At 33.7% G+C, this 13,708-nt stretch overlaps 4 protein-coding genes and 1 long non-coding RNA gene across 12 annotated transcripts; 2 read left to right on the top strand and 3 right to left on the bottom strand.

Annotated features, from left to right (window-relative positions):
- Nucleotides 1–936: 936 nt before the first annotated feature.
- Nucleotides 937–1,755, bottom strand: LOC132911809 (uncharacterized). The gene is made up of 3 exons (XR_009659082.1): nt 1,664–1,755; nt 1,355–1,477; nt 937–1,063 (listed from the first exon to the last, which is right to left on the bottom strand). It is a non-coding gene; the product is annotated as an uncharacterized LOC132911809 (long non-coding RNA).
- LOC132911804 (pupal cuticle protein C1B-like) lies at nt 961–3,924 on the top strand. Of its 4 annotated transcripts, XR_009659081.1 has the most exons (5): nt 961–1,083; nt 1,677–2,040; nt 2,997–3,288; nt 3,620–3,688; nt 3,768–3,924. XR_009659081.1 is itself a non-coding variant. In XM_060968766.1 (3 exons), exons 1-3 carry the CDS (start codon nt 1,075–1,077, stop codon nt 3,152–3,154), a joined length of 372 nt encoding a protein of 123 aa, XP_060824749.1. In that variant the 5' UTR covers nt 961–1,074; the 3' UTR covers nt 3,155–3,346. The 4 variants fall into 4 exon arrangements, 2 of the variants coding, with proteins under 2 accessions (XP_060824749.1, XP_060824748.1); XR_009659080.1 differs by having other exon boundaries at nt 3,620–3,924; XM_060968766.1 differs by lacking the exons at nt 3,620–3,688; nt 3,768–3,924 and having other exon boundaries at nt 1,677–1,881; nt 2,997–3,346.
- A 68-nt stretch (nt 3,925–3,992) lies between these two features.
- Nucleotides 3,993–4,894, bottom strand: LOC132911807 (pupal cuticle protein C1B-like). The gene is made up of 2 exons (XM_060968772.1): nt 4,755–4,894; nt 3,993–4,385 (listed from the first exon to the last, which is right to left on the bottom strand). Exons 1-2 carry the CDS (start codon nt 4,764–4,766, stop codon nt 4,008–4,010), a joined length of 390 nt encoding a protein of 129 aa, XP_060824755.1. The 5' UTR covers nt 4,767–4,894; the 3' UTR covers nt 3,993–4,007.
- A 537-nt stretch (nt 4,895–5,431) lies between these two features.
- On the top strand, nt 5,432–12,276 carry LOC132911793 (Fanconi anemia group I protein). Of its 3 annotated transcripts, none has more exons than XM_060968735.1 (22): nt 5,432–6,223; nt 6,372–6,600; nt 6,688–6,855; nt 6,944–7,167; nt 7,254–7,450; nt 7,527–7,663; nt 7,732–7,952; nt 8,035–8,375; nt 8,467–8,599; nt 8,677–8,984; nt 9,060–9,257; nt 9,688–9,845; nt 9,959–10,123; nt 10,189–10,340; nt 10,412–10,614; nt 10,682–10,849; nt 10,926–11,106; nt 11,175–11,391; nt 11,473–11,545; nt 11,644–11,787; nt 11,868–11,966; nt 12,057–12,276. In XM_060968735.1, exons 1-22 carry the CDS (start codon nt 6,190–6,192, stop codon nt 12,168–12,170), a joined length of 3,864 nt encoding a protein of 1,287 aa, XP_060824718.1. In that variant the 5' UTR covers nt 5,432–6,189; the 3' UTR covers nt 12,171–12,276. The 3 variants fall into 3 exon arrangements, with proteins under 3 accessions (XP_060824718.1, XP_060824717.1, XP_060824715.1); XM_060968734.1 differs by having other exon boundaries at nt 6,317–6,600; nt 9,962–10,123; XM_060968732.1 differs by having other exon boundaries at nt 6,317–6,600.
- Nucleotides 10,953–13,532, bottom strand: LOC132911805 (U4/U6.U5 small nuclear ribonucleoprotein 27 kDa protein). 3 transcript variants are annotated; one of them, XM_060968768.1, is made up of 4 exons: nt 12,968–13,532; nt 12,742–12,899; nt 12,459–12,666; nt 10,953–11,085 (listed from the first exon to the last, which is right to left on the bottom strand). In XM_060968768.1, the coding sequence occupies exons 1-3, from the start codon at nt 13,084–13,086 to the stop codon at nt 12,470–12,472; spliced, it is 474 nt and encodes a 157-aa protein (XP_060824751.1). In that variant the 5' UTR covers nt 13,087–13,532; the 3' UTR covers nt 10,953–11,085; nt 12,459–12,469. The 3 variants fall into 3 exon arrangements, with proteins under 3 accessions (XP_060824751.1, XP_060824753.1, XP_060824750.1); XM_060968770.1 differs by lacking the exon at nt 10,953–11,085 and having other exon boundaries at nt 12,200–12,666; nt 12,968–13,097; nt 13,172–13,532; XM_060968767.1 differs by lacking the exon at nt 10,953–11,085 and having other exon boundaries at nt 12,200–12,666; nt 12,968–13,527.
- Nucleotides 13,533–13,708: the final 176 nt, after the last annotated feature.

Raw genomic sequence — 13,708 nt, 5'->3', positions numbered from 1 at the left:
CAAAAGGGAAACAAGTAACTTTAATTTCCTACTCTATTTCGCAACAAAAAAGAATCTTCGACAAAATTGACGTTTAAGGGCGTGAAAGTAGACAATTCGTCCTTTGAAACGAGCCCAAGTAGAGTATTGTACGATTCTTATTGACAAAGTTACAGTGGTTCAAATATCGACAAGTTTTCGATCAAAATTTAAAGATCTTTTAATTTTTTGGCGTAGTGTATACGTATAAATATTGGAGGATCGTAGCAGGATTGACTTGAACGTCTTTGAAATTTGGAAAGTACGATGAATGAATAACATTAAAGTCAGTTTGAATTTTCTAACAGTGATATTGTATATACGATCCTGAATGCAACCTAACCCCAATCAATAGATTGAGATACGAACCGCTAATCATCAGCCATGAAGATTACAACAATCTTTTCAATAGTTCGCTATTATTCATGTATATCCTACGCGATATTTGTCAAACGTACGATTCTTTATACGATGGCTAAATTGTAATTCTATAGTATACATGGATACCAAGACATATCGGTTGCAATTTGAGATACATTCACATTGAGTAATTGCGCAGGGTATCCCTCTGTCTTTTACTTTTCAATCGGTGTATATTTACAATCGGTGTTTTGTTAACACACCTTTAACAACACAAGCTAACGAAATTATGTGTATTCTTTAACGCGTTTAATTAGTATTTTTCATTCCACCTTCCCCATTTCTTTGTCTCGCTGGTGGTTTGGTTATCGATTTCGTTTCGTGCTAGTCGAATAGCAAAAATCTTCTTTAGAAAGATCACAGTACAATCTGCTACTTGAGTTTTACGATATCAAATTTTCTCTAGCCATATGTATATGTTGCAATGCCGGTTCGTTGCAAACCTTCTATGCAATACGCTGGTCTTTGGTCGACGGACACTTGATACCAAGTTTTTGGTGAAAAAATGTTTCAAGTTAACTATCTGGACAGGATTACAAGAGGTTACGTATAAATAGGCTGACAAATCCACTAGATGCATTCAATTCGTTTGTCGCTTCCAATCGGTGAAGAAAGCAGCTCCTACCTATCATCATCATGTTTAGAGTAAGTAAAAGACTCATATATGTCGATATACGCGATGGTCTACGAATTAATTGCCACAACTTTTGATCTGGTTTGGATAATTTAGCAACAAATTTGTCTAACAGAATTTACTGATACAATAAACTTTTCACAAAAGTACGCTTCACAAATTCGCTTAAAAAAAAGTTTGTAGTATCATATGTTTTTTATAATCTTAAACTACAAGAAGTTTTCTTTGTAAGAGACGGAACTGTTGAGACAAACGATATCTGGATATTTTTCAATCTCTTACCATACTAAGCAACGTTTCTAACGTTACGAAGGGTCTGAAAAAGCCCGCCGTTTAACTTGGAAACCGAATGAAAAATAAATGTTCGAATGACGGTGCACTGAAATAATTCATCGTCTTCTTTCCCTGTAGTTTTCGTATAAGATATTTAACTTCATTGTACCATTTCAATTCTGGAATCTCCTTACATCTAAACAAAGTTTTAAGCAAAGTCGCCGAGTAAGAAGGAAAAGTGCGATGAAAATGAAACAGAAAGTGACGCGTTGTTAAGTGTAGCAAAAAAGAAGGGAAAAAGAGAAAGGGAAAATTAACCTTTGTTTTTCAGTTCTTGGTGATTTGTGGTTGCTTGCTGGCGGTTGGACAAGCTGGCGTGATCGGCGGTGGTTTGCTCGCAACCGCGCCCGCAGCGGTCGCGGTGCAGCCAGCGGCAGCAGCGGCTCTTCCTCTGTCCACTGCAGCAGCCCTTCCTCTGCCCACAGCCGCGCTCGCCGTACCAACTATCGCAACATCGACCTCTAACGTGATACGGGGTATCGGTAACTTAGGTGCCATATCGGCCTACGCAAAGAGCGTAGATACGCCGTTCAGTAGCGTCAGGAAAGCGGACGTGCGCGTTAACAATCCTGGAATCGTGACGGCGACCGCTGTGCCCGCCCCGGTAGTTGCGGTCGCAAATACCGCTCTTGCAGGTACCTGATTAATGGGTGCCAATTTACAATTAAATTGTAACTCTCTAACATCCACAACTTAGTTGAACTTAGCCTATACGTTAGATCGCTACATATATTACATACATCGATGGTGCGTCACTGTACAGCGACGCTACCTTATACGTATTACACACGTGCACCTTTACACGACCTTACCTAACCGCAATGTACTTAACGATTAGAACATAGTCGAATATCAGACGGCGGTCAATTCGACGATGTCGCGAGGAAATCGGGCGCTTGGCATTCGCTTGCCGGCACGCTTCCTTTATGCCTTAGAATCGATATTTTATTAGTCCGCTTTTCTCGTGTTCATTTTCCTTTTTATCGTTTCAGTTGTTGCCATAATTCCTTACTTGTTTCATACCTTTCATATCTTCTTCTTTTTATTGTTTTCTTTTTTCTTCCTTAGTTTCCACTTCCTTTTTTATCTTTCGTTTTGTCTTATTACTTATACATATATCGAGTTGAGTAACAAGTTCATTCGCCTCTTACGAAGAACATAGAAGTACGTGCACCTGAATTTTTTACGAAAAATAGTATATTTACGGAGAAATGGGACGAACAAATCATTGCTTGATCGGATACGTAGATTTTATAGGAATATAGCAACGTGTCTATGCACTCCTGTAAGAAACAAGCGAATGAACTTTATTGTATTACTCAACCTGATACGTACTATTAATATACTAAGCATACAACGCTTCGTCGTACGATATAGTGGAGTAATATCGTTCCGCGTGTATTTCGTGCGGTCAATTATTTAACGAATAGGCGTATAAGTAAAAGCTCAAGTTGAAAACGAACAGTGGCATACCATTGTTCACTAACGAGGCGAACACTAGTATGCCGATCGCTTGAACGATTCTTTCACTTTTGACTTTGATTCGATTGTAAAATTCGGTTATTACGATTGTTTCGTGCGATGATTTCAGCTCCAGTGGCTACAGCAGCTGTTGCCGCTCCTGCGCTTCTCGCACCTGGACTGACCACCGCAATCGGAGCCGCACCCGCTCTCACCGCAGGTTTAACTCCTCTGGGGCTTAACGGGCTTGGAGCTTTGCAGGGATTAGGAGCCGTCAAGGTTCTTTAAGGTCCACACGCTCGAACCACTACGAAGCGGCGGAGGATTCGACTAAAACAACGACCGATTATGAAACACGTTGAAACATTCGTTTCGATGGCGAATCGTTTTTACTATCTAAACGATCAACTTTGTCACAGAATGTAATAATCGAATATTCAATAAATCAATCGTAACTCTATACAAAGCTCGGAGACCAAATTTTTAATCTTGTTCGCTCGTTCTCATCGTTCCAATCGAGCAGAGAAGCTCATAACAGGAACGTTTCACGTTGAATTTTATGATTTCTGAAATCGTTTTAGTCAAGACTATCGAGTATTTTACGATCAAGATGATATAAAAATGATATGATTATATTTAAATTAACTTTTATTTCCTAGAAATACATAGTGCGTTCATATGTATACATATTGCATGAATTCTGAGATGCACTGCGCTCTGTCTCACTCGTTCTTTTTCAATATTCATTTTCAGGCCTAACGTATTCGCGAATCCAAGTCAGATAATAGCGATTACTTCGTGGGAATAGACCTGTGCCAAGTGGTAATCATATATCTGAACATTGTTGTGTGATTGCAATAGATTCTTCGATTTATGTACTATGTGTATTCTCGGTCAACAGAAGATATAGCGAACATCTAGCAAGATATAACAGAATCAACGCTAGCCGACAATACCTAACAAATATGAAATTAAAGGCGGAGGGGGAAGGAAAATATAAGGCGCAACTTGTTACGTTTCAATACATTTCGTATTTAATAAATAGAAAGTAAAAGAAATTTTTAGTACAAACATAGTGCGATGAAAGTTATTCCAAATGATTGTCAGAGCAACGGTCCAAGAAACTCAGAAGGAGAAACGATTACCAGGAGTAAGAGACACCGATGGGGCTGCTGTAGGCCATGTGCGAAACAGCCACCGCTGGAGAATAAGCGACGCCAAGGAGTGGGCTCACGGGTGCTGCCAAGGGTGCTGCCAAAGGTGCGTGGGCTGCGGCGTATGCCACTGGAGCAGTGTGAGCATAGATGGCCGGGTTGGTTACACGAATGTCGGATCTGCTAGTGCTGGAGAATGGGGTGGCAATTGTCTTCGATTGGGTCGCAATTTGTGCGAGATTTCCTGAGCTGCGGAGGATATTATCGGATGTCGATGTTAAAGCCGCAGGGGTCAGAGTATATTGTCCAGCTGGTGCCAAGATACCGGCGTTGCTCATGGCAAGAATGCAAGCGAGTACTATGATCTGAAAAAGAAAGGAACAAAGTTAGCTCAACGATATCGTTACCGAAACAACTTCTTTCTCACAGCTATCATCTTTCTTTGTTTCAAGTATATTACACGTGTATTTCAAAAATTTCTGCGACTCCCAAATAATTCAATCCTGCGTTAGAACAGGATTAGAACAAAGAGGCAGGCAAAAGAGAATTTCAAGACCTGAGAATGCAAAATTACAAAAATAATTAATGAATAGTTTTGTTTGTAAACTTGCAAATGGTTTCCACTCGTTTGAGTCGAGTCACATTTGGAATACACGTGAGATATATTTCAAGTATAGCGCAGAGCCGTATGATACAATTTCGATGTTCGTAACAGATTATTCTGCATCGCTTACCTTCGAGAACATTGTGAGTCTGAAAGAGAACCTTGGTCGATTCGCTAACAATGTAGGAAAGCAAGTGCGTGCTGATCCTTTGGTAGCCGAAATCTTATATAGTCCGGTTCGGTTAGGTGAATGAGATACGCGAAATCAGGTGGGGTACAAGGGCGTGTTTCGAACGAGCACCGAAAAAGACTTTCGCCATAGGAACATGCGTAATCGTTTGTATACTTTTCTCTGCCACGCCCGAATCTCCTTTTTCTCTTTTTTACTCTTTCAATAATATATCGTTAACTTATCCCCCTCCGACCTTGGACTAAAAATCCAAAACCTTCGACTGGTTGCTGTCAGAGAAAAAAATGACCACGATCCATTTATTCTATCATTTTATCCTCTTGCCAAACCTCTGCTTGAAATCTGAAATACCGATGTAAATGATAGCGTACTATTCGAACAGTCATTGTTCTCACTTTCGAAAAATGTACCTATCTTTTAATTCAGAAAAAATCCTTTCTATTTTTTTATATAAAACGACATGATTACAAAATACGCTTCGTCTCTGTACGTTTCAGACGAAGTATATTTTTATAGAAGATATATTTATAGAAAATAATTTCGATGAAAATTCTGTTTCTTTGATAAGGGGCAATTGCAACGCTGTTTACAAATCAAATTAAATATTTTATACAGCTTCTACTTCCCAAATCACGTATATTACAATTTTCAACCTGTTACATTTTATACATAAATTTCTATGAAATTGTTAAACTTGTAAGTTATTTGGAATGCTCATAGCGAAATTGGAGTAGTAGTTGAGTAGTAGTTCGTGTTTTGACTGATAGGCTCCATATCGGGTAAGTCGCGATTTTGTATTATCGTTACTAGTGAGTAAAATTATTCTGTATTAGAGTTGCGAAACAGTCAAAATTCTACGTTTTAAGCTACAGGGCGAATGAATGTTAATTTCACGCGTTAAATTAGAGCCGTTATAATTCCTAATACTCCTCTCTGATAATAGTAAACATGTAATCTTCTTCCATCTTAACCAAATATACAATAGCAGTTAATACTAATTGTCAGAAACGATACGAATATTTCAAACTAGCATGTACAATAGATTAATTATTGAGTGAAAGACGTTTCCCGCCTTTTTTTCTTCAAATATCAAATATCAAAGATATGCATCTCTGAATGTACGGCCTCTATACGAAGCTTTGTCAAACTTGTGAATAATATAATACTTGCGCGCATGGGTTTGTATTCTACAACGATTTTAAATCTTACATTCTTGATAAATTGAAGTCAATGAGTAACGAAGAAATTGAAAATTGCGTGAATTATATTAAATTTATTCTGAATAAGAAAGGTAAAAGCAACAAATAGATCTAAAATATCGAAATATGAGTCAACGGTTTGAAAAATTGAGAGAACATGGTAATAAATCAGAAATATGCGCATTTGTTCAAGAATCGAGCGTGGAACAGGTAATTATAAATATTCCATTTCAACCATAACTTATGATTTTATGACTGACGTATATGGTGGTAACATTTAAGATTAAAATGTAATTTCATTAGCTTACGCGATTAATACATAGCAGTATTTGTAAATCGAATGGAATAAAAACATTAGATAACCTTCTGCAAGCATTTTCCAATTCTGAAGCCTGTCAAACTAAACGACGAAAAGTGATTGAATCTACGTTAAAACATTTGGAGGAAACTAACATATCTCTAGGACAGGCAAATGCGATCGTTAGCCGAATAATTTCTGACTTGCCAAACTATTCAAAGCAACATCTTGTCAAACTTGTTAACTTCTGTCTCACAAATATTCGCAATAATGATAATGAGCTATGCAGGTATAGCAATTTGTTTCTGCTCTCATTTTCTTCTCTTCTTTTTCTTTCTGCATGAAAGTTTTTCAAACCATTTTCTTCCTTTTTCAGTTGGAAAGATTTATTACCTGCATTACTGGAGGCACTGGAAAATGAAAAATATATTGCTCATGCAGATGCTGAAGTTTCTGGAACCGAATATAAATCACTAATTATTAAAGCCATATGTAATTATCATTGGAACGTCAATCTTTTACCATCTTTGGCAAAAATGTTTGGGTAACTGACTTTTTGTGTCTATATGATTGAATCTTACATATATGAAATTTTAGAGATAAAAGAGTTATTTGATTTTATCCATGTAAAGGGATATGGTACTAGATAAAACAGATCGTAATGAGGTTTTGAGGGCATTATGTTCTGCTCTTCCAAATCTTCCTCTGAATCAAGTACCCTCATTCACATATCAGACGTTAAAATTATGTCCAAATCAAGATAATAGAAAGCTTTTGAATGCCTTGTCCAAATACTTTGAGCTATGTTATTCAAAGACAAGTTTGTCTGATGACAGTAATAATCTTGAAAATATTGGTATGTAAAATATGTAACTAAAATCTGTGTATATACATTGCATAAGTTTCTAATTGCTATTTTTGTTTTCATGTGGATATTTATAGATACAATTAATTTAAAAGAGGTACAAGACATTGAGAGCACTGTTTTGTATCATGTGTACCAAGCTGCTCAGTTAAATCATGAAAACATGAAAGATTTTATCCGTTTCCTTAAACATGTGTCTCATACCCCAGAGTACGTGCTACAACCCTTTATACTCTCTGTACTGATGTCAGTTTCTACAATATACGAAGATCAGGTAGTAAAAATTTTTAGTATGGAATTAAAAATTTGTATTTTTACTTTATTATTCCGACGTAAAATATTCTTAACAGATATTTGAGATATTAAGATTGGCTGTGGTTAATAGTAACTTAGAAAAAGAAAAGCGACAAAACAGTGCATGGATGAGACAACTTTTACCTACACCTTGCAATATAATTGGGATTATTCGACAAGTCATTGATAGCAGGTCAATTCAATTAATATTTCTTTTTTCACATATACGCTTTATTTTACTGTCTAATTTTAATTTTACAGCAATAAAGATCGTCATTTAGTACTAAGGGGACTTACAAATTTAGCTTTTACGTTAATGAATGCTGATCAAAAATCCAAGAATAATGCAACAGCTATGTGGCGTATTGGATCCGAAATAATACGAGAAATAATTAAGAAACGTCACGAGACAGTTCCTATTGTGTTACAAGAGTTGATTAATAAAATAGTAGCAGGTGGTATGCCGACAACACACTATACAGGTAAAAAGGCAATAATATTATCAGAGAATTGCACCAAATGTGACTCTATTCTTTAATTCTACTTAAAACAAATGTTTTCTAGATTGTTTAAAGTATATGTGCCGCGAATTGTCAATAGTAGTTTTGGATCACCAAGTCTGGATTATAACTATCCTCGAACGGTTGTTATTTTTACACCCTACAGTTGCTAATCAAGTTTTGTATGCTATTTTACCATTGGCGCGTGTTTCACCAAATATACGAGAAAACCTTTTATTGACTTTGAGAAAAGCTCTTTACAGGAAAGGTGCATTAAAACGACAAACAGCTGTGACAGGATATCTTGAAATGTTAAAGTATACAAACATGCATTCTCAACTTAGCTTTAGTCTTAGTCAATTTAATGATTCAATGAGCGCTAGTACTAGGTCAACATTAACTCAGGTATATATAAAGATCATAAATAAAAATGGAAAGAAACTACTTCCACTTATCTTTATGAAAAAAATTCTACAATTTTTATCACTCGATTTAGATAACTTTGGAGTATAATTCGCAACGAGGAAAATCGGTGACAGACTGCGATAAAACTTTATATTATGAAATATCGGATATATTAAAAAAGACCTTTACTTATGAGTATGAAACGAGATTACACTTGTACGAAGGTATGAGAGATTTGTTTGAACGTCCAACAATTTGTTGTTAGATATTGCCACTTTCTTAATCTCAATTACGTGTTTAGGCCTGTATGGTACTGTGACCAAAAATCCCGAAATAACAGAAATTCTAGTAGACATGTTCCTTTCACATTTGGATCTATATCTTCATACAGATGATAGTGCCTTGCCACCTGTAAAATTGGAATTGTGTACAGATGTCCATGGAATGGAAGTAGTACTACAAGAACCTATTGCTCAATTGATATTTACATTACAAAAGACATATATTAATACAGTTGTAAAAAATTCACATATTCTTGAAAAATTACATGATATTTTGAAATCACTGTGCAGGAAAATGGCAATTACAGAATTGGAGCATTTAAATTTGGTAATTAAAATCTAAACGCCAATATAGAAAGTGGCGTTGATATGTTAATGTAAAAATAAATCCCAATAATTTTAGGAACATGGAACTGACTTACTTCATGAAGACTTTCCAAAGTCAGAGATCAAGTTAAAGAATCTTGGTATGGTCATTGGGATATATGAGGCTTTAATGGCGTTTCAAATTGGAGAATGGTCGAAGGGGAATGAGGAAAGCTGTCATGATACTAACAATTTGTTTAAAGGATATACACGTTTGATAGACTTTATTAAAAAGGTAAAATATTTTTTCTTTATATAATATAGTTTATTTTAGCTTCATGGCCATAGAAGGAACTCAATTTACAACAAAATTATTCTCCTTGTTGTCTTGCACTCTCACTTTACACATACAACCTTATGCTACCCGTATTTTACCATTCCTTATCTACTGTCTACCATGTAACCCTTAACTATTACGTATGTCTATTATCTGTTGCATAAATCCTTACCTCCTTAGCTAGATATTTCTCTCTCTTTGCCCTTTCGTTTCTCTTGTTTTTCAATTTCCTCATCCAGTCTACACCCTTGTTGTTTCCTTTCTTACTGGTTATCTCTCCTATACTAATTCCCTACTCTTTTACTGCGTGCTCTAGATTTCTGTATTTGAATTTTATTTACTTAGCTGTTGTATTAAAAATCATGACATTCGCTATGAATTTTTCTAGCAATCCACAAAAACAAAAAAAGGTGATGGTAATAAATCTAAAAAGGACAGAGATCCCAATAATACAACTAAAAAGCCGGCTAAATCAAATAATATCAAAATACCAAATACTATTATGGATTTGGATGTAGTTCGTCAAAGTTTACCGCTCTTATTTTCGTAAGTACCATGATGATTGAAATAAGTGTTGCAATTACTAAACCATTCTGAATGTTTCCATGGTTTTAAATTGCCTATTTTTATTTTAAATATGAATTGTAATTCATATATAGTAGGTCTTCTACTCAAAATGATGTTACACTTAGAAGAGACCACAGCTTTTGTTGCTATATATTACAAACATGTGAACAACTCTTACAACACACAAAATCATTTATACAGGATACCTCTCAATTGCAAAATCATAACTATATAAATACATATATTGATGTTGGAAGGTAGGTTCTGAAATGGGATAATAGTGCCAATAAAAGCATAATAATAATAATGAAATCATTTTTAGATTGCTTTATAAATATTTTGTACAAAATTTGGATGATGCACTTATAAATGATGAACAAGTAACTATATTGGCTTTACAATGTTTCAAGGAAATTTCTTGCTGCATATGTACATTACTTTCATCTGAATTACCAAAATTTCTCAATTCAATTTGTATGTATTTATCTAACAGTTTACTATGTTATTTCGACAATTTAGATCACAATTTTATTTACTGTTTCAAGTTGAAGTACAATCAAAGAAGGAATCAAAATCTACAAATATCAATTCTCAATTACAAGAAATTATTTTTTCATTGAAGTCGTACCTTAAGAAGTTTCTTACAGAAGAAACGCACAATGACAGGGAGAAAATATCATTTCTGTTATTACAAATAATAGAACAATTTACATATAAGATTAACTTTGAAAATTACAATTCTGAAGAGGTTAGTATATCTTTCATGAAAATTATCTTCTTTGTTTATATAAATCCCTTTTTTCACTAAAAAAAAGATGGTCGAATGTATAAAAGAAATTATTCAAGTAGAAGATATTCAAAGCCCTATTGTTCCTACAATCATACAATTCTTCTTGAACTTGGAAGAACATAGTCAAGAATGTGGAGATACATTGAATGAAATTTGTACGGAATTATGTGAAAAAGCTGGGAACATTGATAACGTAAGCAATAATTTTTGTTACATAATATTCAAAACTTTTATGTCTTAAATTGATTGTTATTCTTACCTAAATGTAGGTAGCAATTGAATTAGCAGCAAATGGTTCATATAAAAGTATACGTGAAGATACTATACTACAAGTTTATAATGTTTTGAGTGGTCATATTAAACAAAAATTGGATAATGCTTCGTGGTTATTGATGCGATTAAAGGCAGAAGACACTATAGCTAGAGCACCTGGAACAATTGATGAAACTTGTAAATATAAATTTGAAATTCCAAATCAAATTTTATAATATTCATAAAAAATGATATTGTCTTAACAGGGAATAACAATTTAAGAGATAAAGAACGAAATCTATGTAGACAATTATCTTATCTTGCTCAAGCACTTCAAACATTAGCTAATACATTAATCAAACCAGGTCCATCCACTGACTTTACTTTCAAAAATTTGCAATACTTGTATCATTTACTTGGTAATCTTACAAAATACTTTTATGCTAAATCGAATGATCAGAATGCAGCGTTTCAAGCAGTCAAGTATGTGCTGCACGTACATATATCACTTTGTAACTAATGATTTATACGTTTACCGAAATTGACAAATCTCACTGGTTATAGATTCATTCAGGTGGTACAAATAGCTGGAAAATCATTAAAATCTGCTTTCTATAATTTGGTAACATATGTAGAGGTATGTCGAATTCGAATTTTTCATACATTATAAATAAAAATCTATGTCATCAGTATCATTATTCATTATTTTATTTTATTATAAAATATTTTTTGAAGGAAAATCAAAATAAATTAAAATTAAAATCCGATTCATACGCACAAAGGAATAAAATTTTAAAAGAAACCAAAGTAATACCTCGTGTAGTGTATGAAATCGAACAATTTAACAAAGAAATATTACTACTTGGCAAAAGAACGGGCGTAAGTATAAAACACAAATATTAAATATTTCATTCTTTGTTTCTCTTTATATTCACAATTTTTAACTCGCATAAATCTAGATACCGCTAGAAAATTACTTAAAACGAAGTATAACGAGAGATTTTAGAATTAAAAACCCACAACTGATAGAGGGACTTGAGGGAATGGATGTCAGTTTAGTAAGTAAAAGAAAAGATATTGCATTATACATTATTTTTCATAAAATTGTCCGTACTGTAATAATTTTAGAATATTTTTAAATTTTCTAGCTCAATACACAAGCTCCAGAAAACCCTGAGAGTGAAACATCGAATATGAATGATTGTGACAGCAATAGTGATGATGATACATCTCAAAGCAAACGACTCAGGGTGGATGATTGAAACATTATTAATTAAAATATTTAATACTGTCTTATTATAAAAAAGCTTGTATTTTAAGTATTTTTATATAAAAATTGTTTAATAAATTTCAAAATGAAAAATTTTACGGATAACATCTATCTTTGTCAATCTATATCACTTGTTTTGTCTACTTATATTTTCATTTATATAAACTATTTTTTGTACTATTTATACGTCTTATTATTCTGATTAGATTTATGAAAACAATAGAACTTGCACAGGTTAAGGAATCTCTATCAATGGTAAAGTATTTTATGGAATCATCACATTTATAATTTTTATGCTACAAAATCCAATGGTCTATTGAATCCTCCTTTTCTGTTCATGTATTGTCTATACTTTCGTTTAAGAATAACATGTACGGCTCCTACATCATTCCCTTCAACTTTTTTGCCTTTAGTAGTGTCAAAACCACAAAAGCCCATTATTCTCATCATTTCTTGTTCCTCTGGTGTTTTTCCTTGAAGATCAGCCTCTGCAAGATATTCATTTAAAACAGTCAGTTATTTTATAATTTATATCGGGCTTTACTAATATTGGATTTTCATACCTGTAATCACAGGACGTTCTGTTGTGGGTTTTAATTTGGGTTTAGGTCTGTCCCTTTCTCTTGATCTAGATCTGCTATATGAACGTCTATGCCTGTCCCGTTCACGATCACGATCTCTTTCTCTATCCCTCGACTTTACTCGATCTCGTTCAACGGATCTATGATTATTTGAAATTCATGCAATCTTTATATCATTTAAGTATAATAGAAAAATATAGGAAAATACCTTCTTCTTCTTTCACGAGAACGTCTTCTTCTTCGATCTCTATCTCGTTCGCGTTCTCGATCACGATCTCGGGACCGATCTCTTCTTCTTCCTGGTGAAGGTGTACGGCTACGTCCCATACTTCGTATTACTTAATTATTTATAATTAGCTTAATAATAACGTGATAAAAGCTATCGAATGGGCATATTCATACATGCACGTACGTTTTTATATCGAATATCGAATATATAATTGATAGAATGAAAAGGTTATGTTTACATAAATTGAATCATATTAGGTTATGTTTAACACAGTTGTAATATTATGCTACATAACTATATAATATCTATATTTGATATGCTTATATCATACACAAAATAATAGTAGGTAAGATTTCCAGTTATAATATAGCAATAATATCTTGTGGTGTAAATGATTTCTTATTATGTATAGCAAAAAACAGTGTTATGCTTCGTGATGTCCTTTATAGCTGACGACTCATCGACATTTATTGTCATGTTTGTATTCGTACATAATATAGTTAATCCATAATATCGATATAATTTAATCATTGTTGATCATGCTTAAAATACGAAGGATTAAATTATTTTCATTTGAATTGCTTATTCAGAAAATTGATTAATTAATAGAGTTCATATTATTTCATAGAGGCTTAAAGAAGTAAGAAATAATACACATTATTTGTATGTATCTGTTATTGATATTTAATCATTAATTCACTAATATGAATTTCAAATATT

This window comes from Bombus pascuorum, chromosome 11 (assembly GCF_905332965.1).
Source record: "Bombus pascuorum chromosome 11, iyBomPasc1.1, whole genome shotgun sequence".
Lineage (NCBI taxonomy): Eukaryota > Metazoa > Arthropoda > Insecta > Hymenoptera > Apidae > Bombus > Bombus pascuorum.
This window is presented reverse-complemented; position numbering and strand designations above follow the sequence as displayed.

What these genes read in the sequence shown, in the direction of transcription:
- LOC132911804 (XM_060968765.1), top strand. An exon ending in CGCAAATACCGCTCTTGCAG is followed by an intron (nt 2,041 to 2,996) that starts GTACCTGATTAA and finishes CGATGATTTCAG; the next exon opens with CTCCAGTGGCTACAGCAGCT.
- LOC132911793 (XM_060968732.1), top strand. Translation starts at nt 6,140, where the DNA reads ATGAGTCAACGGTTTGAAAAATTGAGAGAACATGGTAATAAATCAGAA. An exon ending in TCTTTGGCAAAAATGTTTGG is followed by an intron (nt 6,856 to 6,943) that starts GTAACTGACTTT and finishes ATCCATGTAAAG; the next exon opens with GGATATGGTACTAGATAAAA. An exon ending in ATTTGGTAACATATGTAGAG is followed by an intron (nt 11,546 to 11,643) that starts GTATGTCGAATT and finishes TATTTTTTGAAG; the next exon opens with GAAAATCAAAATAAATTAAA.
- LOC132911805 (XM_060968768.1), bottom strand. Translation starts at nt 13,086, where the DNA reads ATGGGACGTAGCCGTACACCTTCACCAGGAAGAAGAAGAGATCGGTCC. An exon ending in TCTCGTGAAAGAAGAAGAAG is followed by an intron (nt 12,900 to 12,967) that starts GTATTTTCCTAT and finishes AAATAATCATAG; the next exon opens with ATCCGTTGAACGAGATCGAG. An exon ending in AGAACGTCCTGTGATTACAG is followed by an intron (nt 12,667 to 12,741) that starts GTATGAAAATCC and finishes AATATCTTGCAG; the next exon opens with AGGCTGATCTTCAAGGAAAA.